Below are 16,236 nucleotides of genomic sequence, written 5' to 3'. Positions count from 1 at the left end.
ATTCTGCCTACACACCACCTCCTCTGACAGTCTAAGGGCTTACCATTACACTTAGTCACATCTAACTGCAAGGGAGGCTGGGAAATGGGATCCTTATTTAAAGGGCAGTGTGCCAGGTACTGATCAAGGGTTCCACCCCAGTAGGAGAAAGGGAGAGTAAATATTAGAGGAAACCAGCAGATTATGTTGCCCCGATTTTATAGACATTCGTATTTTTTTCTCTCTCACTCTTAGCAATAGTATCCATAATATCTCTGGTTTCACGGGCTAGTTATATATTTTTCTAAAACACATTAAAATACATACCTAGCCATTAAAATGAATAGATATATACATATAGGGGTACGTGTATGGGTACAGATATAGACATACTCTAGAGGGTGGGACACTGTTACCTTCCCCAGTGACCCAGGCCTCTCAGTACCTATGTAACACCTAAAATCACGTTATGCATCATTACTCTTTGAAAAACTCTAGATTAAGTGATGCTCTAATATTCTAGAAAAGTGTGCGCTCGCTCTCTCTCTCTCTCTCTCTCTCACACACACACACACACACACACAGACTCAGACATCACCAGATAGATACACAAGCAGGAAACTGATTGAAGACTTGTGGCACGCCAACATAACCACAATAACCTCCCCAAGGGTCTCTGTTTTTGCTCTTTTCCCCTTTGCACCTGGGAGCAGCCAAAGAGAGAATGTTTGCAAAATGGAAATCTGATCATATCATCCCCCTGTGTATCACCTACTGCAGTGTGCATGAGGCGGTCTCCTCGGGTTCAACCATATACACTCAACAGATGACCATAAGCCACACTTGGTGCTTACCTACCCTGAAGGTTATAGGACAGGAACCTTAGCTTGCTAGCAGAGCACTCAATGAATGCTAGCAACAGGAGTTTCTCTCATTGGGGGTCCTTCCTGCCTGCCAGCACAGTAAAGCACGGGTACAAGGAAATGAGATCCCATCAGCGGGTGCTGGTGGACCTGCCTAGTTACATGAGTCACCATGTCTGATCAGGAAGCCCAAAGTAGGATTTTCCACCAGGTATTTACTGTTCGTTCCAGTCGAAATGTAGTTACCAATCTCTTGATCCTTGTTTTTAAAAAAATTATATAGAACAATTTTAGATTTAAAGAAAAAATTGGGAAGGTAGTACAGGGTTCCCCTAGACCCAGTTTCCCCTATTATTAACATCTTAGGTTGGTACAGGACATTTGTTACAATTAATGAACCAAAATGGATACATTATTATTAGCTAAAGTCCACACTTACTCAGAGTTCCTTAGTATTTACCTAATGTCCTTTTTCTGTCCAGGATCCCACTGGGGATACCACGCTACATTTAGTTGTCACGTCCCTTCAGGCTCCTCTTGGCTGTGACAGTTTTTCAGACTTGCCCTCTTTTTGATGACCTTGACCATCCTGAGAACTGGTCAGGCATTTTGCATAATGTCCCTCAATTGGGATTTGTCTCATGTTTATCTCATAATTAGGCTGGAGGTTGTGTGTTTTGGGAGGAAGACCTCAGAGGTAAAGTGCCATTCTCAGGATAGCACATCAAGGGTACATACTATCAACATAAACTGACTGTTGATGTTGACCTTGATCACGTGGCTGAGGTAGGCAGGTTTGTCATGTATCTCTCTTATAAAGTTACCGCCTCCTCACAGTGTCCTCCCTGAAGGGCACTATGCTCAGCCCACCCTTAAGAACTGGGGAGTTATGTTCCCCCTCCTTGGGAATGGAGTATCTACATATTTGGAATTCTGTGTGGAAGATTTATCTTTTCTCCCCCTTCTTTTTCATTTGTCATACTTTAGGCTACAATCCATTATTATTTATTTGATCAAAATTGTCCAGCTTTGGAATGCTCTCAATGCCCTCCCAATGCCCTCTGAAACACCCCCATCATTGTGTGTGTATGTGTGTGTGTTGTGTGTGTACTGAAGGACCGCCTCACTTCCCGCACTCTAACTTGTTCCACACTCATCTCCTATATGTCCTGCTCCAGTCCCAAATCAGCCCGTTTCTTCCTGGTTCCTTGTGTTGGTGGATGGTATTAGAAACCAAGTTTGGGCACCACGTGTGCTCTCTGCAATGCAGTATCATTGTCTAGGCTCTCTGAGCTGACAGAGGAAGGAAATGTACATGTGTATACTAACTAACCTGTGTGCACACACATAAGCCATGAATATTTCTGTATGTAATCTTCTGCAGCTAAATTAAGCTAAAGATGAGTTCATACTGATAGCTTCAGTTGTTGTTGGTTTTTTTTTGAAGATTTCATTTATTTATTTCTGAGAGAGAAAGAGAGAGCGCAAGCAGGGGGAGGAGCCGAAGGGGAGGGAGAGGGACAAGCAGACTCCTTGCTGAGCAGGGAGCCCAGCGGAGGGCTAGATCCCTGGACCCTGAGATCTAGACCTGAGCTGAAGTCAGACACTTACCCACTTAACCATCTGAACCATCCAAGCACCCCTGACGTCTCCAGTTCGAATCAATTACCACATGGCTCATTCCAGCCTCTTCCTCAGGGGTCATTTTTATCATAGCAATGTTGCCTAGTAACATAGTGGACATATGTTTATCTGTTTCCAAGGAAACAGAGCTAGATAGTTAACCAAAGGTCAAATTCTCCTGCAAAAGCAGAAGAGGTTTTGTTAACCCTTTACTCACCGGCATCAGTGGTTCCCACTGCTCTGTGGGTAAGAACAAACTCCGTGGCCTAGGAGTTCTGCAACCACCTGGCTTGCTGACCACAGTCCAGCCTCATCTCCTTCCATGTTTCTCCTTGGCAACCACCTCTGCCAAGCCTCACACCATCCTACTTCTCTCTCAGGGCCTTTGCGCATGCCAGACCCTCTGCTAGGCAGGCCTCTTTTCCCTGCCCTCTTTATCTGGCTGGCCCTCTTCATCCTTTGGACCTCAGCCCAATCCTTGCTTCTGCAGGGGATCCATCCCCATCTCTGGGACTAGGTCTGCACCCTGCCCCAGGCTTGGCACAGCACTGCCTGCTTTTGCTTTATGACATTTACGATGGAAGAGGTGTTACATTTTCTCGCCCTTTTCTCCCAGTAGAATATGAGCTTCTTGAGGGTACGGCTGAAGTTTCCTTAGTTAACCAGTATATAACAGGCACTCTAAGTAAATATGGGCTCACTTGCTTCATTCCTCATTTAATAAGTATTTATCAGGGGCCTTCTATGAGTTGGCCTCTTTTCGAGTCTGCAGGATACAGGAGAGCGGGAAACAGGCAAAGCTTCTGCCTCCGGTACTTACTTTTTAGCGGAGGTGACAAAAAACAAACAAATAAGCTCTTGGCAGGCGTTGATCAATGCTACGGAGAAAAATTCAGACTTAAGGAGTAAGGGATGCTGGGGCAGTGCTGGTTTTAAAAGGATGGTCTGAGAGGGAGTCTCTGAGATGGGGGCATCCGACCAAGGACTTGAAGGGAGTCGGGGAGCAAGCTCTGGGGCTATCAGGCCGTAGAATGTTCTGGGAACAGGCAACAGCAAAGACAAAAGCTCTGAGGCAGGACTGCGCATGACTGTGGGAGGGGCCTGGGAGCGCTTTACGCTGAGGTCTCAACCAATCAGCAGAGTCCTTACTCAGTCCATTTCACAGATGAGACCACCCAGGGTTGTGGCAGTGCTGGGAGACACGCGGGAGTCTGGCCCCACACCTAGCTTCCCCGCAGAGTCCAGAACAGGAGGCCAGACCTCCGAAGGCAGGGAGAGACTGAAGCCTCCCCATTCCCGAGGTCCCTCCCAGGTCTCCACCACCCCGGCCTCAAAGGCGCAGGCCCTCAGTCTCCAGGAAGGCCTCTGGCATCCTGCTTGGCAGGGACCGCATAGGCCTTCGGAGCAGGACGTGTCAGGCTCTCCCATGAGGTGGCTAAGGAGTCAGGACAGGACATCCTTTTCTGCCTTTCCTTCCAGGTGTCCGAACCCATCTGATCTTCTGAAAGCCCCCCAAGCCCGCATTTTCATGATCCCACTGACAGAGGTGAGCCCCGAGGCTCACAGAGGTGAGATGACCTCGCTGAGGACATGCAGGTGAGCTGGCCTCCAAGTGTTCGTGGAAACTCCATGATCTCCGGACCGAACTTCCCTCGGGGCTTGTCCTGGGCCTTCAGAGGCGGAGTGTCACATTCACTTTCGTGCTCTGGGCCCCTCTCTTCATGCCGCCTTAATCTAGGCCCTGTAGAGGAAAGAAACAGCTAGCGCCTACCCACCTTTCATCCACACATACAGGTTCTAGGGGATCAGACAGGGGCCCTGTGCTCCAGGAGTGGCCAGTCCGATGAGAGAAGCTGACCCGCAGAGAAAATAACTTTCAGAGATCAGAGCGATAGTGCAGGCAAAGGACCGGCGCAGCGGAAGGGGCCTGAAGTCGGCTTCCCAGGGGAGAAGGCACTGCAGCTAGGCCCTGGAGGGCTACGGTGTGTGTAGCCATGGGCAGTTCCCCAAGAGAACGCCCACCTTGGACTGTGCACCTCACTGTCCCACAAAGAGCAAGGAAAGGGAGGGGGGTTCGTCAGAAGCTTCCTTTCAGCCTTCAGGTGGCGCCGTTGAGCCACGGAGCCGCACGCGCCTGGGAAGACTGTCCCGACCTCAGGACCTGGGAGAGGACCCAGGTCTCACCTGGGGGCTGTGCGCGTAGGAGCGGGTCGGGGCGGAGGGAGCGTCGAGACTTTGCACCGCGGGGGCGGCTTAACGGGGTTGCTGGGGAGGTGGGGAGGCAGGCGGCGGGGGAGGGGTCTCCCTCAGCACCCACCCCCGCGCCCCGCCCCTGCACCCGGCCCCGCGGGCTCAGAGCTTCAATTCCCAGAGCCTGGGCGCGGGCGAAACAGATAAGCCCTCGGGGGACAGGGAGGGGCTGGAGCCCGATCCCCCGCGGGCCCGACACCCAGCCTGCTACCCGCCTCCCGGTCCCTCCCCGCGCTAACTCTCCCGGCGCCCTCGCCGGCCGCGGGCGGAGCTCGATCGGCGGCGCTCGGAGCTCCCGGGCCCCCGCCCCTGCCCCTCCTTCCCCGGAGCCCCCAGCGGCAGCCGCCGTGAAGCCCCGCGCGGCGCAAGCAGGTACGTGCGCCTTGGTGGCGGCTCCGGGCCGGGTCGGGCCGGGTCGGGGAGGGGGCGGGAGCCGGGGAGGATGAGGCAGTGGCGGCCGGGCCCGCGCGCGCCCGGGCTGCGACGCAGCGGAGACACCGGCGGGCCGGCTCCAGTGCTGGGAGGCGGGCGGGCGCCCGGGGAGGACTCGCCCCTGCCCTGGCCCGCGGGCCGCCGGTGTCCGCGTCTCCCGCGCGCGGAGACGGAGAGGGAGGCCCGGCACAGGTACGCACGCGGACCGGGAACGGCGGGGGCCAGCAGGAGGCCGAGGGCCCCAGGCGTGGATGGCCGGCAGGGGAGAGCTAGCCTGACCTCGCGGCCCGGCCGAAGGACACGCGGCGAGGGGACCCGGGCGCACGCCGGTCCCCGAGGAGCCGGGCCTCCTCGGGCCGCCTGGCCGCTCTGCTACTGGCGCCGCCCGGCCCGGCCCGGCCTGGCCCAACCCCGCCGCGTTTGTGGTCAAGGGCAGGAGCAGGGGGTGTGAGCTGCGGGCAGGCGGGCGCGTGGTGCGGCTGGCAGCCGGGGTGCGGGGGTTTTCAGCGTGGAACTTTGGGTATAACAGCGTGGACCTGCGTGTGCGTATGTGAGCGCCCCGAGGCTTTGTGTACAACTCGTGCGTGTGTGTATCGATTGGGTTTTGTGAAGCTTCACCCACGGCCGCTGTGCGTCTGTCTCCCCGCGTGTTAGTGCGTGTGCGGTGAGGGGGTGGGGTGCTGGGCTCCCGGAGGGGCTCGGTGGGTGCCCTCTGGGGGGCGGGGTAGTTAACTGTGTGTGCGTAACAAGCTCTACCCCTTCCCTGGGTGTGAGTCCCAGTGTGGTCTGCGGATCTGTGGGTCGCACTGCGTGGCTTCCCAAGTCTCTGGGTGTTGCCTGTAGAAAAGGTCCTTGGGGGTGTGAATGTGGATCCGGGGTGTGTCTTTCGGTTCTGTTGGGCTGCAGATGAAATTGGAGTGACTGGAGTGGTACTGGTACTGTTGGCGGAAGGAGGGGTGTGCCGTGAGCAGTGGACACCAGCATCTTTGTCAGTTTCTGCTTGTGTGTGTATGGGGGGGTGGTAATTGGGCATTCCCATGTATGACTGGTGGGGACTGGTTGGGATCTCTGAATCTTTGTGGGACACATCACAACTCCGGGTGACAGGGAGCCTTTTTTTTTTTCTCTGCCCTTTTCCTAACTCTGGCATCCTGAGAAAAAGTTTCGGATTCCTGCTAGCTGAAAGCCCTGCTCCCAGAATGTGGGTGCCCTTAGTTTCCTTGGGATACGGAGGTATCAGCATGGGTGCTGAATATCTGGGTGGAGGGGGGCACATCTGGACACCTAGTGGACAGGAATGGTCACAGCCCCTCCCTGTTTGTTGTGGCACTCAGGAAAAAATGATTTTGGTGCTAAGACTGGGAAAAAAAAAAAAAAGGCCAGCCAGCACACCACACCACACCACACCATACCGCTCCTCTCCGTTTACTGGAAAGTGGGGACAGCCTGGGCAGAGCCTGGCTCTGAGTAGATACCCTGCTTCCCTGGGGTGGGGGAGGGATTGTCTTCCCTGGGGCCACTTGCCAAGCCATTCCTGAGGGCTGGTTGTGTTCCAAGCCAGGGGGCTGGGACCTGGACAGGATTCAGACACATCCCTGCCCTCAAGCTGCTCTCTGTGGCCTTAAACAGTGGGACCAAGTAGAGTCTACGGGTGGGGGCTGGAAGAGCCAGTGAGGGAGGAATGATGCCACGGGTGCAGAGAATGCAGGTCTGCAGGTTTGTAAGAACAGTTCTTAGGGAAACCATGTTCATCTTCTGACCCCCGGGGGCATGCCAGGGGAGCTTGCTCCGGTTTGTAAAGTGGAGGTAGTAATTCCTGCTCGTGGGGCTGGTAAAGGTTACAGGAGAGACTCTGAGCTGAAGTGCCTACTGTCAGGCGGGCGCTCAGTAAACGTTTATTAAATTGGAACTCAGGCAAGAGGGCCGTGGTGCTAGGAATGGGTTGTAAGTGGAAACAGGCTTTGTACTCACATGAAAGGCCCGGTGTGTGCTAAGAGGAGGTGTCTGCTGCAAAGTCCACGTTGGAAGCAAGATCAGAAGGATTGAAAAACGTGCCTTCTTGCACTGAGGTTCCATGAGTTTCACTCATTCATTCGTTCCGTTCATTTGCACTTCATTTGCTCATATTCTCTCTCACTCACACACACACGCATGCACGCACACACACAGAACCACAGGGCACAGGATAGAAGTTAGGTTTGGGAATGCAGAGAAATTTCTTGACTTGTGTGTATGTGTGTATAGACATACCATGGCATGTGAGCCACTCTGTACCTGGGGGTCTTTGTATGTAGGGCACTGGGACTTGGGTCTGTGTGCCTGGGGCCCTGGGCGTGTCCTGCCCCCAGGATGTCGGTGTGTGCAGGGAAGGCTAAGGTGGGGAAGGGGCCTGTGGTGGGAGCTGGGGCAGCACTGGCTGTCCCTGAGGGAGGATGCCGTCCACTCCAGTGGAGGGCGGCTGTGAGGGAATGAGAGCCTACGTGGGCCAGAGTCTTCCATTTTACGAGAGAAGCCAGGAATCCAAAGTTTAAAATGTAAAATCTTTTGCTTTTTATATATTGGCAGCCACTTCAAAAACAAGTGAACAGACCAGAAACAACAAAAAAGCAAAACTTCTGCCAGCCAAATATGGTCCGTTGGCTGAAGCTGGCATTCTCTGACAGGAATGGACATGTGCTGTCTGTGTGTGTGGGTGTGTGTTCGGATCCTTGGGTGGGGTGTCTCCTCTTTAAGCGGACACTGCCCCCTCCTACCCTCCCCCTCAGCGCCCTTCTTTGGTCCCCATCCAGGCCCCTGCCAGCTTCTACATCCATAAAGGCATTGGGCTTTGACCTCAGTTATGGCTCTCAAATGGGCTCCTTCCTCTTCACCTTCTCAGCCACCATCTCTGCCGCCCCCAACCACAGCAGATTCCTTCCAGGACTCCTGATCCTGTTTCCCTTCTCCTGTCCTGTCTTCCACGTAGGAAGGAGCCAGAGAGAGCTTCCTGAAAACTAGGCAGATATCAGCACTCTCTGCCCACACCTCAACTCCCTGGCTCCTTGGTGTGGCCTCCAGAGTCCTTTGAGGGCTGGTGCCAGCTGCCCTCTGAGGCACCCCTCTTTAGAATGCCTTCACCACGCCCCCGAGCTGGGGGATTTCCACTCATCCTCTGAGGTCCAGTTCAAATGCGATCAACTTCTAGAAACTTCCCTGGCTTTCTTCTCTTTGTCCCCACACCATCGTCCTCATCTCTGCCCCTCTCCTCACCCGAAGTCACACTTGTTTCATTAATTGAACTGGCTGGGGCCTTACATTATTTTATGAACTTCCCACATCAACCCTAGGAGGGAGGCATTTCACTTATTCCCATTTAACAGATGAGAACATTGAGTCTGGAGGGGTCACATCACTTGTCCAAGTTGGAGTGGTGAAGCTGGGCTTTGAACCTGAGACTCACTGTGTGAATGATAGCTTACTGAGCACCTACTGTTCTGAGTCCTTTGAATGGATGATGTCAATTGCTACACCGGTCCCATTAAGTAGGAAGGAGTAGTGTTACTATCACTTAATAGTCCGGGAAACTGAGGCCACAGAGGGTAAGTACATTGTCCAAAGCCATGTGCCAGCCAGTGATGAAGCAGGGTCCTGGCCTGGATTGGATGACTCTGTCATTGTCTGAGTCCCCATCTCCACGTCTGTCTGGCAGGCTTTCGCAGGTGGGAACTGTGCCCGGCCATCCTCACATCGCTCCCAGCCGAGCCTGAGGCCCGGCGCCAGCAGGCTCCTGGTAGAGGTTTGTTAAATTTGCCTTTCTCTCTTCTCTTCTAGCTGCCAAGGGCCAAGGGATGAGTGGGGGCCCACCTTCCCAATGGCATCTCCCCCCGGTCTGGAACTGAAGACACTGAGTAATGGCCCCCAGATCCCAAGGAGACCAGCTCCTCTGGGCCCGGCAGCTGCGTCCAGGGAGGGTGTGGAGAACATCTGCTTTTCCTCAGAGGAGCACGAGACCCATTTCCAGAACCCAAGGGACACCAGACTGGGTAGATCCCCCAGTCCCCCAGCGGGGGGCTCCTCACGGCCCCGATCCCAGCGATCCCAGCGGGACGATCTATCCCTGCGTTCTGAAGAGGGGCCGGGCCTGGAGCCTGTGAGCCGCCCAGTGGATTACGGCTTTGTTTCTGCTCTGGTTTTTCTGGTGAGTGGGATCCTCCTGGTGGTGACAGCGTACGCCATCCCCCGTGAGGCCCGCGTCAACCCTGACACAGTGACGGCGCGGGAGATGGAACGACTAGAGATGTACTATGCCCGCTTGGGCTCCCACCTAGACAAGTGCATCATCGCGGGCCTGGGGCTGCTCACTGTGGGCGGCATGCTTTTGTCAGTGCTGCTGATGGTCTCCCTGTGCAAGGGGGAGCTGTACCGCCGGCCCACCTTCGTCCCTGGCAGGGGCTCCCGGAAGACCTATGGCTCCATTAACCTGCGCATGAGACAGCTCAATGGGGAAGGGGGCCAGGCGCTGGTGGAGAATGAGGTTGTCCAGGTCTCAGAAACCAGCCACACCCTCCAGGGCTCTTAAGTAAGAGCCCACCCTATCTGGCTGCTTTGCCTTCAGGGCTGCAAGGCCCCCTGAGAGCCTGGGGTTGCAGACTTAGCTCCACAGAGAGCCCTGCAGGAGGGGCCTTGGGTGCTGGAGGGGGAGTCCTGGGGCCAGATCCAGGTGGCAGGTGGGAGAGCGCCCCCCCATCTGTTGGCAGCTTGAGGTTTTGCATTATTTGGAGGATGGCTTCTGCTGCTAAAAATACAAAAGTTTGGAAACCACTGCCCATGGAGGATGAGGTTTCTTGGCGTTTCCAAGGATTGAGAGCCATCTGAAAGGCTGCCCCTCCTGTTCCCCATGCCTTGGGGAATTTCGGAATCTCTGTGGTCCTCATCAGCCAAGTGTGGGTTGTTGGGTGACCTTGGAGGGACCCCCTTTTAGCCCTGTCTCTTGGGAGGTGGCTTACCGAAGAGAGGAGAAATCAGTACTGAGGTGACCGTCCTCTCTCCAGGTCTCAATCCCCCACCTGTGAAGTGAGAGGGCTGGGCTTAATGATCCCCAGGGCCCCTCCAGTTCTGCCCAAGGAATGGGAGCCCAGTAGATCTCTGCCTCTGGCCACCTCTACAGGAAAGAGGGTGTTCAGCAGCCACTCACCATTCTTTGTGCCATTTTCTGGTCTGGCTCCAGTGACCACCACTGTCACACATGCAGCAGCTCACATGATCCTGCCGGGGAGCCTCTTAAGTCCCCTGGTTAGGCAGGGTTCAAGTCCAAAATTGGCTACAGCCTGATTTGGATCTTGGGATTGAATTACCTACAGTGACCAGATCTTAGCACACATCTAGCAAGGTCAAGTGCATAGTTTTCACCAACCCCCCGGATAGGAGGGCTTTGTTGTATTTCCGTGGACATGATGTGGGCTTCCAGGATCTCCCCCTTCTTAATATTACGTCTCCATGCCTCGCCTTCTCAATATTATGTCTCCATGCCTCACCTTATTCTGGTAGCAGAAAAAAAAATTTTTTTTTTAATGCCAAATTTGTAACCTCCCGATACTCCCCTTTAGCAGTAAAGTGAGTCCCAGTGTATGTAGGAGAAATCAGGTATGTTCTGGTGGCTTAGAAGCTCCCAATGACCACTGTGTGTCCCGTTTTTCCTGTGGCATGTTTGCAGGCTCTGTCCAGACTCTTTAAACTACTGACCAGGAAAGAAGTGGGCCATGGGGGGGGAGGGAGCTCAAGGTGCTTGAGGACTGGAGGAGGCATTGCCCCATATGAACGACCCTAGGGGGCTTCGAGAGTACATGCCTTCTAGGCCCCCCTGGTGCGAAGACTCTGAAGCGGTCATTTCTGTGAGTCCCCTGACCCCACACAGGTCATACTCCGTCTCTATTGGCCGTGTGAGTCCTGGATCCTGACTGTCTCTTGGGAGTGGGAGAGTGGGGGTGGGAATGGGGTCTGTGGGCTAGAGTAGCCCCGATTAGCTGTAACCTGAGCCTTCACTCTGGTGAGCTGAACATCTGGGCAATGTAACATCACAGCTTCTAGGACAGATCAGATATCTGCTCCTGCTGGCGGGTTTTGCCAGGAGTAGAGGGTCGGGGGAGGACTGGAGGGGACAAGGGCTCTTCAGTGTGGCCTGCCGGGTTCCCTTCCTGGCGCTGAAGGGCTGTGGTTTGAAAAGAACAAAGCCTCAAGTGGGTAGAAGATGCCCAAGTCAGGGCTTCCCTGTTGTGTCGCTTCCCCCACCCGCACTACAGGGGAGGAGTGCAAGCAACAAAGCGGCGGGAGCCATTCTAGGTAAACTACAGTTTGGGCTGAACATTCCAAATGATGGGCTGAGGCCTTTCCAGTCCCTACAGTGATGATAATACAAATACTGGTCCAAGCCATGTGGATTACCATGGCGGCAGCAGGGGGCGCGGGGGTGGGGGAGGGCTTGTTTCACTCAAACCTGTTGAGTGGATGCATCTGGGACCATTAGTGCCTATCAGTTTAAAGGCAGTGAATTGTATTTAGAGGCTAAGTGTGTTGGAAGATGGAATCCCGGGAATCTCAGGTTCTCTCCAAGTCAGAGAAGCCTGCTTTGCATCCTAATGCAGAACCTCCTTTAGAAAATGTGTATAATGGATCGAGGCAGTCATTACCTTGTCAGTAAATTAAGAAAACTTGAGAGATGCCAAAAACATTTCCTCAAGACTGCAGCTGAGCTCTCCCAGTCAGTGGGGCAGAAGTAGGTTTAGGAAAGAATCAGGGAAGAGCACAGCACAGGGTGCCGAGAACTTTCTTTTTAGGTTTTCTGGGGGGTAGGTGTGACGTCTCAGGGGACCCTGTGGTCACTGGAACGTGCTTTGCTTGCAGGAACTGCCTCTCCTACCTGACATGCTACTGGAGTTCCCCCCCCCCCCCCCCCCCCCCCGCCAAACTTGTTTCCCGTGTTAGATATCTGCTTGAGTTGGTAAACCTGGCTTTAATCCAGGCTCTGCCATTTCCTGGCTGTGTGACCTTGGGCAAGCTACTCCACCTCTCTGAGTGTTGTGTTCCTTATCCCACTTTATGAAGTGGGAGATTTATGAGGTCCAGTCACTAAGGTCACTCCTTTCCCTCTTCAGTTTGGGATAACTGTATTAGGCCTAAAATCTGCCTTTTCTCCTACATCTCCTTCCTACCCATGAGCACATCTGCTTGGTTCTACATTAGGAATCTGCCCCTTGACCACCCATCAGCCACAATTACCGGCTCCACGCTGCACATCACTATTCTGATTTCGCTCCTGTCCATGCTCTGGGCCCAGTTCATCTTTGCTCTGCAGCCAGACAGATTTATTTGGGTCAGGTCCCTCCTCTGCTCAAAACCCTCCTATAGCTCCCTATCACTCTGGGCAAAGGCCAAAATTCTCCCGCTGACCAGAGGTGGATGTACTGTTCAGGCCCCTCACTTGCCCCAGGCACCCTGAGTCCAAATTTTATTTGTAATTTTGATCTTTTAAAAGGATGGTCCCTTAAATTGCATATATTCAGGTCCCCCTAGATGTGGGTCCATCCCCCACGGCGGCCCATGAAACCCTACACGATCCGGTCCCTGTGGCTCTCTGACCTTATTTCTCACCCCTTGCCTTCTTGCTCACCCCAGCCACACTTGTTTCCTTGCTGTTCCTCAGCCCTGCCAGGCAGACTCCCACCTCAGGGCCTTTACACGTGCTACCAGGGAGGCATTTCCCCTTGATAGGTGCAAGGCCCACTTGCTCACCTCCTCAGGGGCTTTATTCAAATATTACCTTTTTCAATGAGTCCTCTTGCTGACTGCCTAATTAAAATAGCACCCTTCCCCCCAACTCAACCTCATTCTCTCTTTTCATTCCCTGCTTTATTTTTCTCCAGAGCACTAATCGCCACTCTGCCAGCTGTGTTTTATGCTTCTTGTTTCTCTAACCCACCAGCTCCCCCACTGGATTGCAAGCAGCATGAGGGCCCAGGGCTAGAACAGTGCCAGACACCTGGTGGATGCTCAGTGTTGAATGAGTGAATGAATGAATGAATGAATGAATGAAACCCATGTTTCCTCCACCTGCTGTGTGGCAGCCAGGCCCTGGGCAGGGCCCCAGAGACCCGCAGCCCCTACTTCACTCCCTGGAACTCCCTTTAGGGCAGAATATCCTGTGGCTGGAAGGAGGGACAGTTTGTCCCTGGGACCTGAAGTTGGAGCTTCAGAACCCATTTGCCTTCCTCTCTCAGGCCCTTGGTACTGCTTTATGTGGGAGAGGTAGAGGGCTTTCTCCTCTGATGGAACAAGACTGTTCTTCCCCAGCCTTATTGGAGATGGGTTCCAACTAGTCTTGGGGGACATTTACTGGCTACCTAGGAGCCTGTGAGATTCACCAGCCTGATTATCTCTTACTCAAGAAACTTGAATGCCCAGGCCTGGGCCTTTGAAACAGTAATCCGTCTTCACCTCTGCTCACTGACACCAGGCATCCTGAGTCTTCAGGCTGAAAACATCTGCTGTCTGAGATCCCACCATTATTGCTCCCTTCCTTGAGAATAAGCTTTACCTTCTCTGGGATGCTCTTCAAAATGCCTCCCTAGGTACATGCACACACCCACACGTGTGCAGGACACATACTTGTGCATGCACCTGTGTGTGTGTGCACGCACAGGTACCCCCGACTTTCTCTTATTTCACCTAGCTCAGAAGCCAGGACACATACTCTTCTGAAACAGCTCCAAGCCAAAGCAACCTCTGGATTACTGAGAACGTATTCTTTCTCCAGAAGCCACAGGCCTTGCGGTTCCCAGGCTGCTAACCTCATAGCAACAGTCAAGTTTCCCCTGTCCGGGTAATGCTGGTGTCTCTATCCTTCCTGCTTCCCTTGGGGCACAGGGGAAGAGATGTCCACAGAATGTTTCCACCAGGCATTTGGGGAGGGGACTGTATTGTCCTGGCTGGGAACCAGAGGAGCCGGGTCCTGCAAGTCACCCCTTCCCTGGGGACCTCTGGGCCAATCACCTCCTCTTTGGTCCTCCAGAATGAAATTGAAAACCTTTCCACTCTGCCTTGTCTGGGGACTGAGGAGATAGGGAAACACAAGCAGAAGGCATTGCAAAGTTAAAAGCATGTGACCCCATGTCTGGAGAGCTTTGTAGGGGCAGGAGGAGGGAGGGGGAAGGGAGGCATTATGAAGCCATACGAGCTGGAGCTCTGTCTGCGAGGGAAATAGGGTGTTGGTGGCACTGATGAAGTCGGGCCTGTTGGTTTCCCTGGGAGAGAGTAGACTCCCCTTGATGTCCCCAGGGAGGTAGATATTGGCTAAGGGAGGGAAAAGCTTGCTGAGACCTTGCCCTGGTTGGAGTGGCCGGGAGCTCCTTGTTAGTGCAGTTATGTTACATTACTGCTTCCAACCCCTATTCTTTAAGAGGAGCCAATGTCCCAATGGCCCTCTGTATATTCTCTTTGGCCCAAATACCCTCTTCCCCAGATCATTCCTCTTCCTGGGTTAGGTCATCCAGGAGCCAATGAGAAGTAGGCCTAGGATATCTGAATTGTGCTGCAGGTGGCGGGATTATTGCCATCTTTCTCCCAGGAGGCTTTGCAACTTCTGAGCTTTGTCCCTACTCAAATTTCAGAGGTTTGGGGGCATGGCCCCTCATGGAGCAGGTCCACTGAGATGGCCCAACTCCGGATATGGGAACTGGCTCTGGATTCTGATCACCTGGATGCTTGGTGGATGTCTAATGTCCTCAAGCCTTTGTTTTCTCATCCTATAATGGGCTGCTAATAACAGCACCTTTCCTAGAAGGCATGGGGAGCAGTAAATGAGTAAAGTCAATACAATTAGCTATTCACAATCATTCATTCGCATCTAACCAGCATTCTTCCCTGGGCAAGGCACTGTGGGGACACACTGCCCCTGCCCCTAAGTTAATCACAGTCTGCCTGGGGAAACCGGACAGTGCACACCAGGCTGTGTGTGTGCATGCGTGCACACACAGAGGAAGTATCTGATTAAGTTGGGGTCAGAAAAGGCTTTCCTGGAAGGGATAATGAATAATAGGAATCTTAAATAGGGAGGCAGTGTCTGATATGAAGAGAGTGTCTGATAGTGGGGAACAGGAAGGGTGTACTGGGCAGGGAAACAGCATGAGCAGAGGCTCGGCAGCACACAAAGCCTGGGGTTTACCGGGGAGGGAGGTCTATAGGTTCTGTGCTGGAATGCAGTGAGGCATGCTGAAGGGCAGGCATGTCATCATGGGGTGACCATAGCCCTCTGCTCACAGAGGTGTTATGAGGACTGTGTTTGCACAGGTGCAGGGCAGGGCATGGGGCCTGGTACATGGTGAGAGCTCACTGCTGACCATCATGACTGCCTGCAGATGCGTGTGGCAGGAAGACACTTATGATGGCAGATGTACTGTGGGGTGACACTGGCACTGGGGAGGCCAGTAGGTGGGACTGTGGTCTCCAGCTGCAGCCAGAGGACATGACCTCAGTCTCCAGGCTCCGTCTTGGGAACCCATTCCTTCTGTGCCTTCAGACTGCCCAGGTTGAGGTGCTGGCTCACCTGGGCCTAGGGGGAAGTTAGTGAGTGGAAGCATCTTCTGACAGGGAAGCTGGCCCCAGGGGAGTAGGGAGGGCAGGAGAAGAAGGTGCTGCCAGCAGACCTCTTCCCAGGGGGTGGGGCACCTGGGCCAATACTGACTTAGCATCAAGGGCATTCAGCAAAGGCCACGTCCCTCCCTCTCCCAACTCTACTTCTCCAGTCTCCCTAATCTCCTCCTCTTTGGCTCCTTTCTTTGTGTCCACATCTTTCACTGAAGCCATTGCTGGGGGCTAAGGGCTCATAGGTGAGTTGTCACTATCTGCTGACTCCCTTTTATCCCCCTGACGCCCCTCCTAAGAGTCCCCACCCTCTCCCATCACAGAGGAAAGCAGAGCCCACATGCCCTTGCCTGCAGGGCTCAGCAGGTGACATTCATGAATGTTGCAGGTGGCCCTGGACAGTGGGGGCAGGATTAAAGGGGTGCTCCCTTCAGTTCCGGCTGGCTGGTGCCCTGTGGTGGATGGGCTTGGGCTT

General features: G+C 53.9%; 2 protein-coding genes across 5 annotated transcripts; one reads left to right on the top strand and one right to left on the bottom strand.

Annotated features, from left to right (window-relative positions):
* The first annotated feature begins 3,549 nt into the window (after positions 1 to 3,549).
* TMEM74B (transmembrane protein 74B) lies at positions 3,550 to 14,550 on the top strand. 4 transcript variants are annotated; one of them, XM_032351141.1, is made up of 2 exons: positions 3,550 to 4,061; positions 8,958 to 14,550. In XM_032351141.1, the coding sequence occupies exons 1-2, from the start codon at positions 3,550 to 3,552 to the stop codon at positions 9,703 to 9,705; spliced, it is 1,260 nt and encodes a 419-aa protein (XP_032207032.1). In that variant the 3' UTR covers positions 9,706 to 14,550. The 4 variants fall into 4 exon arrangements, with proteins under 4 accessions (XP_032207032.1, XP_032207035.1, XP_032207034.1 ...); XM_032351144.1 differs by lacking the exon at positions 3,550 to 4,061 and adding an exon at positions 4,573 to 4,642; XM_032351143.1 differs by lacking the exon at positions 3,550 to 4,061 and adding an exon at positions 4,651 to 5,087.
* LOC116595135 (serine/arginine repetitive matrix protein 3-like) lies at positions 3,953 to 6,495 on the bottom strand. The gene is made up of 2 exons (XM_032351145.1): positions 5,348 to 6,495; positions 3,953 to 4,206 (listed from the first exon to the last, which is right to left on the bottom strand). Exons 1-2 carry the CDS (start codon positions 6,421 to 6,423, stop codon positions 4,200 to 4,202), a joined length of 1,083 nt encoding a protein of 360 aa, XP_032207036.1. The 5' UTR covers positions 6,424 to 6,495; the 3' UTR covers positions 3,953 to 4,199.
* Positions 14,551 to 16,236: the final 1,686 nt, after the last annotated feature.

Source organism: Mustela erminea, chromosome 7 (assembly GCF_009829155.1).
Source record: "Mustela erminea isolate mMusErm1 chromosome 7, mMusErm1.Pri, whole genome shotgun sequence".
Classification (NCBI taxonomy): domain Eukaryota; kingdom Metazoa; phylum Chordata; class Mammalia; order Carnivora; family Mustelidae; genus Mustela; species Mustela erminea.
The sequence above is the reverse complement of the archived record's forward strand: the minus strand, read 5'-3'. Positions and strand labels throughout refer to the sequence as shown.